Below are 17,800 nucleotides of genomic sequence, written 5' to 3'. Positions count from 1 at the left end.
TTATATTGTGGAAATAATAAAGAAAGACTAATCAAATTTCTACCTTCTAAGAAAGGCATTGAATTATTGAATAGAAAATTAATCGTTTGCCTGTTGCCTTTATTCTCTTTCCTCTTTCTCTTTGTTGACATACAAATTTGTTGCATTTGCATTTTTTTGACATTTATTTCGAAATAAGAAAGAGACAACAAAAGGCTTCCTTCTCTAACCTTAATGTATGCAACCCGTCATTACATTGCGAATCCGAAAATTGTTCGTGGAGCGAAAAATCCTGAGCATGTCCAGGATAAGTTTACGTTGACGCCTGCGCATTGGAAACTAATCCCGAACTTACTCTGGGTATGCTCGATTTGTACTGCGCGAACACTACTATTGGTAATTACACTCCTGGGGTCCTCTACACTCTAATACCCGAAAGTTAGGTTTTGACGAAGCGTTAGGTCTTCCTCCTTTGAAAATTGTACTGTGTAATATATAATATAATATATTAATTTTTTAAAATTAGCAAAATTTCGGTTCAAAACGAATAAGAAGTAATTAAGAAGCAACTTAAAACCTCCGGCCGAATTTACCTACCGGCTTTTAGTACCTGCCCTTTTTCCGGCCGAAATTACATCCGCCCCTATCCGCGAATACAACTTCTATGTCATTAAAATTGATAGAATGAAAAATTAGTTATCGGATATCGGATGAGAGCTCATAATCCAAAGATGGTACTAGAAGTAAGAAATTTAACCACGAACTTGCGGTTGCAGAGTTGCAACCGGAAGTACCTACTGTTTTATAGTCGCCAGAAGGGTTCAAGCGATGTATTTAGTCGAGGAGATGAAGCATTTTGGCTCGCAATTTTTTCTTCCAGCATGGATTTACTTGAAATTTTTACAGAAGGTAGGGAATAGTCCAAGGATCATTTTCCATATCATGCCGCTGTACGCTAAAACCTTGGGGGTGGTTGCCACCCCATCTCGGGGGCGGGAATTTTTTATTACATTTTAACTATGTAAGTCGATGTAAACCGTAATTATAAGAAACAAATGTTTTTTACATTTTCTTCGTAAAACTAATATTTTTCGAGTTATTCGCGCTTGAAAGTAACAGTTTTTCGATGAAAAAATCGACTTTTTTAGAGGGTTTTTTAAGAATACCTCGAAAAATATGCATTTAATGAAAAAAACTGTAGATATCAAAATTGTATCTTTTAGTAACACAAATCAAATTTTTTTTTATCGCTAAGACTAATACAAACCGAGATACGACATGTTACAAGTTAGCTTTTTTCGTCAAATGCATTATTTGAAATATTCAAAGTACAATAACGAAAAACTTTGCATTTTTAGAGGAAAACTTAAATAATATTTTTTCAAGTATACGACCAGGCCTTTCAAAAAAAATAATAAAAAGTTTCTAGTCTGAAAATTAAGCGACTTATAATCAAAAAAATGTCGGTACCTGCTCTTCTCTATGAAAAAATCAGTGAAAACAACCCCCTAACTACCCTCCTGATTAAATCTTGGTCTTCAACTTTCTTTAATTTCTTTTATATTTGTATTATCAATACATCCAAGAAGTTTGACCTATTTAAATGGCCTAATTTTAGAAAAATTGGAGTTTAAAGAAAAATAAATTTTTTGGAATCTTCCATTTTTCACCTCTTACTTCAAAATATCTCCGAAAATACTGGAGATGCGAAAAAAATTATAGACTACTAAATTGTAGCTTCTTTACTAATTAAAATTCCCTTGTGCATAGATTTTCATTGCAGTGAACAGTTAGCGAGGTATAACTGTTTAAAACCTCTATTTACGAGCCAACACCCCCTTATTCGAGCCCTTTAAACCCACCCTAATTAAAAACTGAGGGATCTTATGGAATTTAGTTTGCACAGTCTTATAACTCTTAAAAAATCCTACAAAGTCATCTTTGAAAATACTTTTCACCACCAAAAATGAAGGAGCTATGTTTATAAAACGATTTTTTTTCCGAAAAATTCGGATAGTCCTCTACCACAGTCCTATACCACAGAACCGGTTCGTATACTGGAAGATGACTAAAAAACTATTTGTATTTGTATTTGTACGTATGTATTTGTAAATTCGTATTTTTGTGTAAATAAATGTTCTTGTAATTATTTTATTCTACTTTTTTTTCTGTATAGAGCTATTAAAATATCTACTTATAAAAACTGTAATGTTATTAAGGGTGGTTTTTAAGGGTTGAAATATTATATCCTAAAGTATAAAACAATCATTATTTAACCAATCAAAACCAAATTTTACCCATATTAAAGTTTACAATGTTTTTATATAATTTTTGAAAATAAGGGGTAGTTTACACCCCTAAAAATAATCAACGCCCTTAAGCATGATATAGAATATAAAGTACAGAGTAAGATGATCCTAATCCCAAATTTTTATGTAAATCGATGCAAGGCGAAATTATTCTTTTAGGATAAGTAAATTTTTTATATATAGCTCCAACAAGATTGTTTGTAAGGGTTGAACTATTATGATAGTATATCTTAAAGCATAAAACATTCATTATGTAACTAATAAGAACCAAATGTTGACAATATTAAAGTTTAAAATGTTATTTTATAATTTTTTACAATTAATAATAATAATAATAATAATAATAATAATAAGCCTGTGGGAGTTTTATGTCAGTTCTTCTATCAGGCGCGGCCCCCTGCGAATGGGGGATGCTTTCTGGGTATTCGTAGCGCCAATACCCAGAGAGTAGCAGGAATACTTGCCGTGGAACAAAAACTGACACCTGGCAGTAGGTATAAAATGCACACCCATGAGAATGGAGACTAATAGTTTATGTTTAGGGCCGCTGCCTGGGGATCGCCAGGGCACGTCTGGAGCCGACGCTGGACGTGACAGCATGCGGGACGTCGGTGGCAGGGTGTTGAGGAGGCGGGCCCCTGTCACACAAACAGCTACAGCCCAACAACAAGAACAACAACCACAAGCGAGCCAAACAACAGCAAGAGCTCCACTCGCTGAAGGTGCTGCGCCGGAACATCAGCCGGCGCTCACTCAAGCGGGACGACCGAGGCAGCGCATGAAATGGACTGTGTCCATTAACGAAAGCATTTTGCGCTTCTATTATAAGGTGACAAACCTCGGTCAAGAAACGATCGGCTACAGACAACAGCTGTATGCCGAATTTTGCAGGGAGTACCCAGATATTCAAGTATCGGAGCAAAGAGTATCAGATCAATACCGGGTAATCGTAAGAAACAACCTTATCCCAGAGACTAGACGCAATACGATCAAAAGCGAAGTCGAACGGGAGATTAATAACCAAGAGCTAGTTTTAGATCAAGTCCCTAATGAAATCCTTGATGAGCAGATTCCTGAGATCCCCTTACCAGAAACTCAACCTGACAATACACAGCAGGAAAACAACGAGTTGCGCGATAGTCTAGAGAACGAAATGGCTCGTGCCGTACAAGAGTTTAATGGAACAAATCCACTTAGCAGACCACCGCTACCACGAATAAACTCTTGTAAGAAATTAGGTGCCCTGTTACAAATTGTGAATACTGAAGTCCTACCCAATTATGTCGTAGAAGCCCACACATTGGAGTATCTGCATATGCTAATCTACTGTGCAGCTACAGCAATTGCCAATGTAATGGGCGTTAAGATCAGAACACGACGGGGTACTAATAACGGAAGGACTGGTAACAGAATTGCACCCTGGGAAAAAAGACTTCTCGGAAAAATTGAATTACTGCGTAGGGATATTGGTCAAGTCACAGAATATATAAGAGGTGTTACAAGTAGAAAAGTCATTAAAAGAGCTGAAGAAATAATGCGGAGCACTGCAAGACACTCGAGATACGATCCAGAAAATGACACAGCCCAACAGTGTCTGGATACATTAAAACAAAAACTCTCCGTCTATTCAGGACGATTAAGAAGGTATAAAGTTAGTAACAGCCGAAAATGTGACAATGCACTTTTTGAGAACTCTGAGAAGGCGTTCTACCGAAAACTCAATTCCACCGTAGAAAGTGTCGACAAGTCTTACCCAAGCCAAGAAGAAATTCATGAGTTTTGGGGAAATCAACTTTCCACACCAGCTGCTTTTAACAACAATGCTGGCTGGATAGAAGATACGACGCACAACTGTCACCAGTACGTCACTGCTAACTACGAACCATTCACGACTGAAGAAGTCTCAAATGTCATCAAAGAGCTTCATAACTGGAAATCTCCTGGACCAGACGGAGTTCAGAACTTCTGGCTTAAAAAGTTTTGGAGTATTCATGAGTGCTTATCAACATTAATTAATCATGTTATTTCTAATCCGCAGGAATTACCATCATTTCTAACTCAGGGAACTACTTATTTAATACCCAAGGATCAAAATAACACCCAAGATCCATCCAAGTACCGCCCAATTACTTGTCTTCCAACTTTGTATAAATTGGTCACATCCTGTGTAACCCGGCGTATCTACCAACACTGTGCTCTAAACAATATCATAGAGCCTCAACAGAAAGGATGCGCTAAGGGTTCCCTGGGTTGCAAAGAACAGCTTATCATCGACTCAGTCATTTCTAACCAGGCATTCATTAAAAAAAGAAACCTTTTTACTGCTTTTATTGACTATAAAAAGGCCTTTGATTCAGTACCGCATGAATGGCTAATAGATATATTGAAAATATACAAAGTAGATGATAACATAGTGACCTTTTTAAGGCATATAATGAGAGATTGGAAGACTAAAATTCACCTCCAAATACCTGGTGAAAACAATATCGAAACCGAAAATATCGCAATCAACCGGGGCCTATTTCAAGGAGACTCGTTGAGTCCATTGTGGTTCTGTTTAGCTTTGAACCCCCTTTCCCAACTATTAAACTCCACTGACTCAGGTTTTAGCATTAAAAGCAATAATACTGTGGTAGCGAAGCTCAATCATCTGTTGTATATGGATGATTTGAAATTAATGGCTTCCACTCGAGAACACCTAGAAGAGATGCTAAAAACTGTAGAAACATTTTCTAATGATATTAGTATGCAGTTCGGTCTAGACAAGTGCCGTGTTTTGAATATAGTCAGAGGAAAGGTACAGCCCGGTGGATTCGATATGCAAAATGGCCAGAACATCGAGGCCATGGGCGACAACGATATGTACAAATATCTTGGAGTAAAGCAGGCGCGGAAAATTGACCATAAGCAAATGAAAACTGAGATAACTACTGAGTTTATAAGAAGGGTAAAACAGCTGCTTCGTTCACAGCTTAACAGTAAAAATTTGTTTAAGGCACTAAACACCTACGCTTGTTCCGCGCTTAGCTATTCATTTGGTATTGTTAAGTGGACAAAAACGGATATAGAAAATCTTCAGCCAAAAGTACGAACACACCTCACAAAGGCACAAAAACACCACCCTAAAAGTGCAGTAGAACGAACGACATTACCCCGGTATTTAGGAGGAAGAGGACTTATGGATATAGGTGAGCAATTAGATAAACAAATTGCTAATTTAAGAACTTATTTTCAGATGCAGGCTGAGACATCTACTCTACATCGCGCTATCTGCGCAGTAGATGACACAACACCGATCAAACTGAGGGAAGCAGAACTACGCATAAACCACCTTACTAAGGACGAAAAAGTGCGCGCCTGGATGGGTAAACCTTTGCACGGGCGACATCCCAATGAGGTCAGCCAAGATTATGTCGACAATATAGCGTCGAACTACTGGTTGACATCAGGAAAGATGTTCCCTGAAACGGAGGGTTCATTACTGGCCATTCAGGATCAGGTTATACCAACCAGAAACTACCTGAAATATATCATCAAAGACCCTCAGGTTCAAAACGACAGATGCCGATATGGATGTCAAGCCCAAGAAACCATCCAACATCTTACAGGGGGCTGCCAGGCATTTGCTGCAACTGAATACAAGGAACGGCATGACGCAGTGGGAAAAATCCTTCATCAAGAGATAGCTATCAAGCTGGGACTTCTCCAAACGGACCATCTCCCGTATTATCAATACGTCCCTGAGAGTATGCTTGAGGATGGCAACTACAAGCTATACTGGGACCGCACTGTGCTCACAGACCAAACAGTGGCACATAATAGACCAGATCTCGTACTAGTTAATAAATTAACAAGACAAACAACACTAATTGATGTGGCGATACCTAACAACAATAATCTACGTAGTAAATTCACTGAAAAGATCGCCAAGTACAGAGATCTAGAAATTCAAATACGAAGGCAATGGAGAATGCAAAGTACCCAGACGATACCTATTGTTATATCTACTACTGGAGTCATTCCGAAGAACCTCCTCGAAAGCATAAAAAGGCTGGGTCTAAATGAACATCTTTACAAGACCATGCAGAAAGCTGTACTACTCGCAACGGCCAGATGTGTACGAAAATTTTTGGGAGATACACCTGCATACCAAGTCACCTAGGGCTCGATAACACGGAAAGAGTCCCACCAGAGCTCAATCCTTTTGATACCGTAGGTATCTGGGATGAGTCAATTTTCCCCTTAGAGGGAGTGTGAGCCGTATGGCTAAATCTGGATAAATAATAATAATAATAGAGTTTATTTGTACGGCAAGTATCCCTGCTACTCTCTGGGTATTGGCGCTACGAATACCCAGAAAGCATCCCCCATTCGCAGGGGGCCGCGCCTGATAGAAGAACTGACAAAAAACTCCCACAGGATAGAGTTTATTTGTAGCAAATAATAACATTATAAATAAACCCAGTTTCTCACTGAAGTTGTTTGTCACATGGACTACAACTTGTGCGTGAGGGTTAAATTTTGATTATATTAAACTACATTAATTTATCTTAAAGTTAACAAAAAGGAATCAAATATTTTCGCTCATCTGTCTTCAAATTTGGGCTCCTCTTCTCACTAATTCATTTACTGTTAAATTTTGTTTATGGGACCTACGAAACTCTCATAAAATTCAAGAAAGGATTCCGAAAAATTTCTGATGGGATTCTTCTGACCGACTTCGTTTTCTATGAACATTATCATGACTTTTTGAAGGTGTTTTATCCATTTTTACAATAATTTTTACAATTTAAACATTTATAAGTGATATTTTTTATTTTTTATTTTATATAATTAGGGGTAGTTTTCACCCTTACAAAACCAAAAGCACAACGGCTCAATATAGAAAATGAACTAGAGGGTGTAATGACCCTAATCCCAAATTTTTGTACAAATCGATGCCGGACGAAAAAATTGCGAGGTTTTGCAATTTTTTCAGCTTCATTTCCTCGACTAATTGAGGCGTTCTTTGCAAAAACCCCAGTTGTCCTTTTTTTTCGGAAATGGACTTATGGCTTCTATGGATTGAAGGACTAATTACCTACGTTCCTTGCGTAAGAAACTTGCATTAAAATTACAGTAGTCCAAAATATAAGCGACAAAAATATAGGCGATTCCGCCTAAACCCCATATGTCAAGCGCAATTCCCTTCAAAACCATAGTTGTTATTGGTGTTTTTGCGGGAAACTTTATCGCTTGGCTGTCAGAACCGTGGGCTGTCAGTAGGTTTTTATAGGTTAAATATCCTTCGAATAGCTGTGTTGCGTGATTTTATAAGTAAACACCATACACCATTTTTTGTTCATTTTTTATTTTGGTTTATTACTATAAATATCGTTTTTCCTATAAATTAATGAAAAATTCCTGCAAAAACCCCATATGTCAAATGAATAAATGTCCTTCATAAATAAACAAAAGGAAAAAATAATGTTATTTATATTGTAAACTGTGTGTAATCATCAAAATAATAAATCACTAATTTGAGAATTTCCGTAAACTTAATAGGGTTCAATTAAATAACTTTTTTTTAAATATTTCCGATGTTGTAAAAAGTGACATATGGGGTTTTTGCAAAGAACGCCTCAATTACTCGGCGCGCTTTCTGGTTTTTATATCACGTCTGATTATAAAGGTGTAACCGGAAGTTCTCATTTTAGTAGCAGAAATAGTACATGTGATATATCAATCATTGCGTATTGAAAAGTCATGCTTGAATTATTTAGTTTCAGTTTTGAGATTATGTCCGGTTAAAAAGTTATGGAAAATTCGTGTAATCGTCTATTAATAGACGCAAAGTTACTCGAAGAGTTCAAATATCGACTTTAAGTTCTACTTCAGGACAAATTGATGCAGTGATTACCTTATGCATAATTTTTAGCAAATTTTGTTTTTTTGTAGAATATTTAATGCTGGTGTCAATCCAAATTTAAGAAAGCTATATAATGGAACAACGTTTCCAGTGAAAGCAGGAACTAAAATGATAGCGCCACTCGTAAAATGGGATCATAGTGTGTCATGGTTTGTACCATATTGGAAAAACAACCAATCTCTCGGATATTTAGTGACAGTTAATTTAAACGACGCTAAATATTCTTATTTAAAAGGACATAATATCGATGGTAAAATTGTCATGCCTGCAGCTGCATATTTGGTAAGATTTTGCATTATGTGTAACTTGAAAAAAAATTGATAATAACTACAATATCTTATCCTGATACTGACCCTTTTTTCTTAGATAAGTTCTTGATGTAGCTTTAACCCTAGTAAAGGCGCATTCTCACGGTTCGATTTTAGTTGATCAACTTTAGTGGATTAAGTAAAATCGAATGATAATAGCTGTGAGAACATAATATGTTTCAATTTTAATTGGTCAACTTTTGTCTATTCAACAAAAGATTGATCCAGTCGTTCAACTTGACATTTTTCGGACAAGTTGAATCACGTTTGAAGCGTATGAACATTTGTTGGTCGACTTGAATCACTATTATCTCGCCAGTCTGCGTAAAAATGTATCCTTCAGATCAGCAAAATGAGTTTAAAGTGGTCACAGAGTGTTATGTTCAGATTTTTATATCTTTCTCTATCTTCAAAAGCAAGTTCTTTTAGCAGAGTTTCTGAAATACCACATTAATTTTTTGTTCTTTTAGTCCACTTTCTTATCCAGAACCGACGTTTTTTATGTTCTTTATTCCATCTTAACATAATTTTCGTAAGTTGCTGAATCAGTAAACTACTAATAATATTTATACTTTTACGTATAACTACACTTGGCGCCATTTTATTAATAGAGGAAAGTAACGAAATATGGAATAGCGCCCTAATATGGAATTCCTTGATTTCTCCGAAAATATAAGTTGGAAGCGCACTACAAGACCATCCTCTATTTCAGTTGCTCTCTTTATTATCGTATCCACACCTCTGTGCCAGATGCGCGAACGATACGTGTCTGGCAGGCGCGTTTTGTTTTATCGTCTCGCAGAAAATTTCAAAGGTAAATATATTCAAGCAGTATTATTGGTTATTATGCATGAATACAGACCTGTTATGCTATTGCGTGTATTAATAGCACCTTTATTTTGATATTTTATGACCTTCTAATGTACAAATCCAAATATGGACAGTCGTTGGTGCCTAATTATGGAATAGTGGATTAAGTGTAAGTGGGCTCATTATGATTTTGCTGGTCCAGAGTTTCATGCATGGATCTATGATGTCTGCAAGTCAATTAAGCTACTTCTTTCATTTTTCACAATTTTCTTATTTAAATTTATTTGATCTCAGTTGTTTATGTCTATTTTTGTTATTGATATGTTGGTTAATGCCTATATTCCATATATGGGTACCTATTCCATATTTGGTTACTCATTTGGGATTTTGTTTTTTTGTTAAGATATCTAATAGAAGGCTTTAAAGTATGTACTACATAGAAATGCATGACTGATGTGTCATAACATTTAATTGTTTTCATTTCCATAAAGGTATTATTTTATATCCCCAAAACAAAATGGTATTCCATAATTGGCGACTTTCCTCTACTAATTGCTTCGATTTTGATTGAAATGTGTGAACAAAAACTTGACCGATTTTAGTTGATCCACTTAAGTTGATAAACAAAAATCGAACCGTGAGAATGCGCCTTAAGCCAGTACGAGATGCAGTTGGAACCCAGACCTCCTTTTTCTCATCAATCTTTTGTAATATTTTTTTTTTATTTTTGTCCATTTTTTATTCACTTTAAATTCTATTCTAACCGCTTTCCACCCATTACAGCATTTAAAACTCATTGCGTTTACGTGCTTTTTTTGAAAAAGTTACTGAAGGGTGCAAATGCACCCCGCACCGTCGTTAACGTCTGCCATGTATTTTAAATCTGTCAAGTGTGTTTCCAACATTAATATCACAAGCGAGTGGGAATAAATTTAAAATAATGCGACAATTTTTTGAAAACTTGTTGCCTGGCAATAGACACGAGAGCCCGCAAGGCTCGAGTGACTATTGTCGAATGGAAACAAGTTTGAGAAATAAATTCGAGAATTATTTTCTTATTTATTCGTACTATCGTGTGATATTCGTGAGATTATTTTTTAATACTTACATACAAAATTAAACTCTTTGTACCTAAATAAACATTCAGTGACATTTTTATCATATCTATGTTTTCAACTTGTCAAAGTGAACAGCTCAGTTTAGCAAATATCTAGACGAGGATATCAATATCACAGTTCATCTAATATTAGTTAAAATTAAAAAAAAAACTAAGTTTTCAATTTAATAGCACATAAAACAACATCAAAAATTGTTATTCTACATCCTACCAGACTGAAAACAATGGAATCTTCTCTGGTAACACCTCCGAGGCTTCTACAATTTGCAAGCCATAACGGATGCTGAGACTAAGGAAGATGAGAGAATTTTACAATTTATAATTCACGTCCCATCTGCTCAGCGCGGTAAAGTTCCAACGAGAATGGTTCCCTTCGTACTCCAAAGAGAGTAAACATATGTAAATCAAAAATGAATAACCATTTTCAATTTCGTTGCAACACGAAACCACAGCCGCATCATTATTCCAGTTCAATTAGAGAGTGCATAAAGCACCTCTACCGGTTTCGAAACTTATTAGTCTCTCATTAGGAGGCACATATGACATCGAGATCCTCACAGTGGAGATAAACTCCTGTACAGTAACGTCAATCTACAAACCACCAAACGCTGACTTTGCTTTTGAGGAACCGAATAACTTTCAATCACAGCAAATCAAATTCGTACTGGGTGACTTCAACTGTCACAGTGTCGCGTGGGGTTACAACGAAACAGATTCCAATGGTGAAGAACTAGAAAAATGGGCTGAAAGCATGAACCTAAAACTTATTCACGATCCAAAGCAGCCTGCGTCGTTCAACAGCGGAAGATGGCGCAGAGGTTACAACCCAGACAATGTATTTGTCAGCGACAGAATTGGAGACCAGGTGACAAAAATCGTTGGAAGCGCCCTCCCAAAGACACAGCACAGACCAATAATTTGTCTTTCCAACGCGGCAATCAGATACGAAATTGTTCCTTTCAAGAGAAGGTTCAACTTTACTAAAGCAAAATGGGAAAAATTCTCTGAAACATTGGATCAAGAAGTTTCCCAACTAGAACCTTGCCCTGATTCATACGATAAATTTGTAGAAATCGTAAAGCAAGTATCACGGAAATTTATCCCTAGAGGTTGTTGAACTGAGTACATAGCGGGGCTCAATGAAGAATCTAAACCCCTACTTAAAAGATACGAACAGCTATATGAAGAAGACCCTGGGGAGGAAATGTTACATGCGATATCCGCCAACAGAACGGAAAGGTGGTGCAAGCTGGTCACGAGTCTGGACATGAAACAAAACAGCAGACGTGCCTGGAAGCTGATTCGGAATCTTGGCAACGATCCCGCTGCTCCGGCAGTCAACATGACAGAAGTCACACCCGATCAGATAGCCCATCATCTTCTAATGAACGTTAAGACGACATCAAAAAAGAACAAGGTGAGAGCTCAACGGAATATCGACGAAGAAAGAGATGTTCTAGGTACCTCTTTTTGTCTAGAGGAGATGAGAGGCGCGATCCATTAAATGAAAGATAATAAAGCGGCTGGGCTGGACGACATACGAACAGAGCAAATAAAGAACTTTGGACTAAAAACCGTAGAGTGGCTCGTAAAAATGATGAATTGCTGCATCCGTACATTACAAATCCCCAAAATCTGGAGAAAAGCTAGAGTGGTAGCCCTCTTAAAACCAGGGAAGGATCCGGCGGATACAAAGAGTTTTAAACCTGTATCTCTCTTGTGCCACCTTTTCAAGGCCTTTGAAAGAATGATACTGAACCGGATCGCAGAATATGTGGAGACTAAAATTATTCCAGAACAAGCAGGATTCAGGCCCGGAAAGTGCTGCTGCAGTCAAATTCTTAATCTCACCCAACATATTGAAGATGGTTTTGAACGGAAGGAAATAACAGGAGTAGCGTTCATAGACCTAACTGCCGCCTATGATACAGTTAACCATCAACGGCTACTCGCAAAACTCTACGAAACTACAAAGGATTTCCGACTAACAAGGTTAGTGAAATGTCTCCTCCAGAATAGACGCTTCTACGTAACGCTCCAGTCCAAGAACAGTCCGTGGAGGGACCAAAAAAATGGGCTACCACAGGGAAGTGTCCTCGCGCCGATTCTATACAACATATACACCAACGACCAACCCATACACCAACAAACAAGGCAATTTATTTACGCTGATGATACAGCGGTGGCAGCTCAGGGAAGAACCTTCAATGAAGTCGAAGTGAAACTGACAGATGCCCTGGGAGACTTAGCTCTATACTATGATAAAAACCATCTGAAACCCAATCCCACAAAAACCCAGGTATGTGCTTTCCACCTGAGAAACAAGCATGCCCGAAGGTCGCTGGAGGTGGAATGGCGTGGTCAGATGCTGGAACACAACAAGACGCCAAAATACCTTGGCGTCCGTCTGGATAGAACTCTGTCTTACCGATACCACTGTCAAGATGTCAAGAAGAAAGTAAGTGCCAGAAATAATATCATCCGCAAGCTAACTAATACAAAATGGGGAGCACAACCACACACTCTCCGCACTTCTGCCTTGGCATTATGTTTTTCGGCCGCGGAGTTTGGAGCACCAGTATGGGGAAACTCTGCTCACGCAAAGAACGTCGACGTGGCTCTAAATGAAACGGTCCGTATAATATCGGGTTGCCTGAAACCGACACCTATCGAAGAGGTATACCCCATTGCTGGAATTGCTCCACCACCAATCAGGAGGAAGGTCACGTCAGAGGTAGAACGAAAAAAGCAGGAGACGGACCGAAGACACCCCTTATATGACCACCAAACTCAGCCAAGCAGACTAAGATCTCGGAAAAGCTTCCTGAAAACATCAAGATCCATCCCCGAAGCGCCAGAGACGCGCCGAATACACCTATGGCAAGCGTCAACTACCGCGACACATTTTCCTCCCTCGGAGGAAATGGCTGCTGGACACAATTTACCGTATCCGACTTGGAAAGCGCTAAACAGACTACCAGCGACACACCGCACACAGACTTACCGCTTTCAGTAACCTGAAAAAATGGGGATACCAGGAGGACGATACCTGCGACTGTGGCGCGGTTCAGACCAGCCGGCATCTACTATCATGCACAGAGATGAGAGAGACCTGCACAGAACAAGACTTAATTATAGCAAATGGCAGGGCCATCTATGTGGCCAACCATTGGAAATACAGAATTTAAAGTTGTTGGTGTTCCGGACACGGAAAGTAAGTAAGTAGGAGGCACATATGTTGCTCTCTCTGACCCAACTAGGACAAACCCCGGCGTGCAGTCACGAATTGTAACGAACGAAATGGCAGGGATGCCCTATAATAGCACATAAAACAACATCCACAAATGTTATTCTACATCCTATCAGACTGAAAACAATGGGAACCTTCTCTGGTAACACCTCCGAGGCTTCTACAATTTGCAAGCCATAACGGATGCTGAGACTAAGGAAGATGAGGAAATTTTACAATTTATAATTCACGTCCCATCTGTTCAGCGCGGTAAAGTTCCAACGAGAATGGTTCCCTTCGTACTCCAATCGGAGTAAACATGTAAATCAAAAATGAATAATCATTTTCAATTTCGTTGCTACACGAAACCATAGCCGCATAATTATTCCAGTTCAATCAGAGAGTGCAGCAAGCACCTCTACCGGTTTCGATACTTATTAGTCTCTCATCAGGAGGCACATATGCTGCTCTCTGTCACCCAACTAGGACAAACCCCGGCGTGCAGTCACGAATTTCAACGAACGAAATGGCAGGGATGCCTCATCTTCCTTTGTCTCAGCATACGTTATGGCTTGCAAATTGTAGAAGCCTCGGAGGTATTACCAGAGAAGGTTCCCATTGTTTTCAGTCTGGTAGGATGTAGAATAACATTTTTGGATGTTGTTTTATGTGCTATTAGATTGAAAACTTAGTTTTTTGATAGCAGTTGCCGCTAGGGCATCCCTGCCATTTCGTTCGTTGCAATTCATAACTGCACGTCGGGGATTGTCCTAGTTGGGTCAGAGAGAGCAGCATATGTGCCTCCTGATGAGAGACTAATAAGTTTCGAAACCGGTAGAGGTGCTTGCTGCACTCTTTGATTGAACTGGAATAATGATGCGGCTGTGGTTTCGTGTTGCAACGAAATTGAAAATGGTTACTCATTTTTGATTAGTTAAAATTATTTATAAAAATTCAGTTTAATTTATGAAATAATCTTAATGAATTACACTCGAGCCCTTAAAATTGTCGATATGTATTGTCCTCGTGAAAATTTGACATTAGATGCAGAAATGGAAAACTGAGAGAAACTTTTAAATGTGAGTTGCCCACATGACTAAAGAGAAAGGTATTTGATTATTTCGTCCTCCCAGTCTTCACATACGTAGAAAACACTTACCTTAACTAAAGCCTCGGCTACCAAACTCAGATTCACACAGAGAAAAATGGAGCAGTTTATGTTGGGAAAAATTCTGCAAAACTAAATAAAAAACGACGAGATCAGGAGACGAACAAAGGTGACTGGCGTCGTCTAAAGGATAGCCAGAATAAAATCTAGATGGGCAGGACACATAGCCAGAATGACAGATTGTCGATGGACAAAAAAGTTATTGGAATGGAGACCAAGGGAACACAAGAGAAGCGTCGGTCGACCGCCTACAATGTGGACTAAAGATTTAATAAGACTGAATAAAAACTGGATGAGAGCGACGCAAGATAGATGGGGTTGGAAACAGGAGGAAGAAGCCTATGTTCAGCAGTGGACTTGAAAATACAATGAAAACAGATAGAAAGATAAAAGAGTTAAAGATCCGTAACAAATTTTATTACGCGGACGACGAATTTAAAGGGGCAAACATAATAGGATAGAGAAAGACACAAGAGAAGCCAGAGGGCAACATAGAGGGAATTAGCCAGATAGCAAGGACCAACTCAGTGGTTAATTGCTTAGTAAATCAAAAATGAGTTCTTCTTCATATATACGTGCCAGCTCCGCGACCGAGGCTTGTAATCATCATGGCTATTTTATCTTAGATACTGCTGCTCTGAATAGTTAGATTGATGTGCGTTCGTACCATTCCCTCAAGTAATGCTCCCATGAGATTATTCTACTTCCTAGACTTCTCTTGTCCTGAATTTTACCTTGTATAATTAATTGAAGTATGTTGTATCTCTTTTTAAACATAGAGATGTACACAAGTACACCTGGACCCAAACTACAAGAAATTTAAAGTCAATTATAGACTATGTCATCATAAAACAAAATACTAATATGCAAGTACAGGACACAAGAGGATACAGAGGATTAGCATGTGGTTCAGATCATTATATCGTAAAATCAAAAGTAACCTGTCCATTTAGATATAAAATAACACATAATCAAACAAATTGTCAACCCCAACAAGAAGAAACTTTGGAAAAAAGAAGTTATAATTTGGATAGTTTGACCCAAGAAAGTACAAGAATACTATATCAACAAAGACTGGATGGCAAACTAATAAATATAACTGAAACGTCAACAGTAGAGGAGGTATATAGAAACGTAGTCGTTAGCGTTAAAAAAGCTGCAGAAGAAGCACTCGGCTTTAACACTCAAAGACAAAGTGAAAACTATGGTGGAACAAAGAAATAGAAGCACTCGTAGAAGAGAAAAAGCAAGCGTATATCAGATAGCTGAGCAGTAAACAACAAAAGATAGAGATGAATACCTGGAACTCAAAAGAATAACAAGAAGAACAACAGTAAAAGCAAAAAGAGAAATGTGGGATAAGAAGTGCCAGGAAATTAATACCTACCTGGGAGGCAGAAAATGTACAGAAACATGGAAGTTCCTCAATAAAATAAGAACTAACGAAAGGAAGAGTACAAACATTCAATTAATATCCACACAAAAATGGGAAAAGTACTATGGGGAATTACTGACAGAAAATAGGGACGAATACTTAACTCAATCACCAACAGAGGTTAACATTGAAGGAGAAGATATAACAATACAAGTGACAGAAATTAGAAAAGCTATAAAAGAACTGAAAAACGGTAGGTCTCCAGGACCAGGGGATATCCCAGCCGAACTAATAAAATGTGGATCACAAAAATTGTTTGAAACCGTCACTTGGTGCATAAATCAATTTATAAATGGTTCTCCCGTACCCGACGAGTGGAAAATTGCTTATATTTCGTCGATCCATAAGAAAGGAGATAAGCTTAAATGTGAAAACTATAGAGGGATATCAGTGACTAGTACATTCAGCCGTTTGTATGGACGAATAATTAGAGACCGCATTGAGAAGGAGTACAAAGACCAAGAGGAAGAAGAACAATCCTGTTTTCGAACAGGAAGAAGCTGTACTGATAATATCTTCTGCCTCAAACAACTAATAGAAAAAAAATTAAGCACAAATCAAGAAACCCACCTCATGTTTATTGACTTGCAGAAGGCGTACGATACAGTTCCTCTAAACAAACTCTGGAACGTGTTACGACAGACGAATATTAGTGTCACCTTAATAAAAGCCTTAAGAAATTTGTATGAAGGGTCAACATCACAAATAAAAACTGGAAACAGATTATCGCAAAGCTTCCTGGTTAATAAAGGTCTACGTCAGGGGTGCTGTGTATCACCGACCTTATTTAAAATATATGTTGCAAAAGCATTGAAAGAGTGGAAACGAAAATGCAGAGGCATGGGCGTAGACCTTGGAGAGATTTGCTTATATACATTGCAGTTTGCTGATGACCAGGTTGTTATAGCAAACGATAAAGATGATTTAGAGTACATGGCAAGGAAATTACAAGAAGAATATAGAAAGTGGGGACTAGAAATTAATACAGAAATTACAAAATTCCTGCCAATAGGTACCGAACTATCGAACATCACATTAGAAAATAATGAAATCATCATGCCCTGCGACCATTACACATATCTAGGAATCGTTTTTGACACAACGGGGAAAGATGATGAAGAAATAAAGAGAAGAATAACACAATCCAGAAAAACAATAGGTTGTCTAAACAGCGTACTGTGGAATCATGAAATAGGAAAAAGAAGAAAACACAATATCTACGAATCTCTTATTAAAAGCAGTCTATTGTACGGAGCAGAAACTTGGCGGATAACCGAAAACAACAGAAGAAAACTGGAGGCAGTAGAAATGGACGCTTTTAGAAGATCAGTAGGAGTGTCACGCAGACGGCTCTCTACCAACAGACATAGAAAGAAAACAGCTGATATGGTACGGACACGTCCAGAGGATGGATAACTCAAGACTCCCTAAAATAATTATGCAATGGGTACCACCAAACCGCAGAAAGAGAGGAAGACCCAAGAAATCTTGGAGAGAGGGAGTAACGAAGGCGATGAGCGCAAGAGATCTTAGAGAG

The 17,800-nt window shown here is 38.1% G+C and overlaps 1 protein-coding gene across 1 annotated transcript in view; it reads left to right on the top strand.

Moving 5' to 3' along the window:
* LOC114335081 (fatty acid synthase-like) overlaps positions 1 to 17,800 on the top strand; it is a 265,424-nt gene that overhangs the window by 123,167 nt on the left and 124,457 nt on the right. Inside the window, exon 10 of the mRNA XM_028285236.2 lies at positions 8,226 to 8,478. Coding sequence (XP_028141037.2) covers positions 8,226 to 8,478 — 253 coding nt within the window. The remainder of the gene's footprint in view (positions 1 to 8,225; positions 8,479 to 17,800) is intronic.

This window comes from Diabrotica virgifera, chromosome 6 (genome assembly GCF_917563875.1).
Source record: "Diabrotica virgifera virgifera chromosome 6, PGI_DIABVI_V3a".
Taxonomy (NCBI): Eukaryota; Metazoa; Arthropoda; class Insecta; order Coleoptera; family Chrysomelidae; genus Diabrotica; species Diabrotica virgifera.
This window is presented reverse-complemented; position numbering and strand designations above follow the sequence as displayed.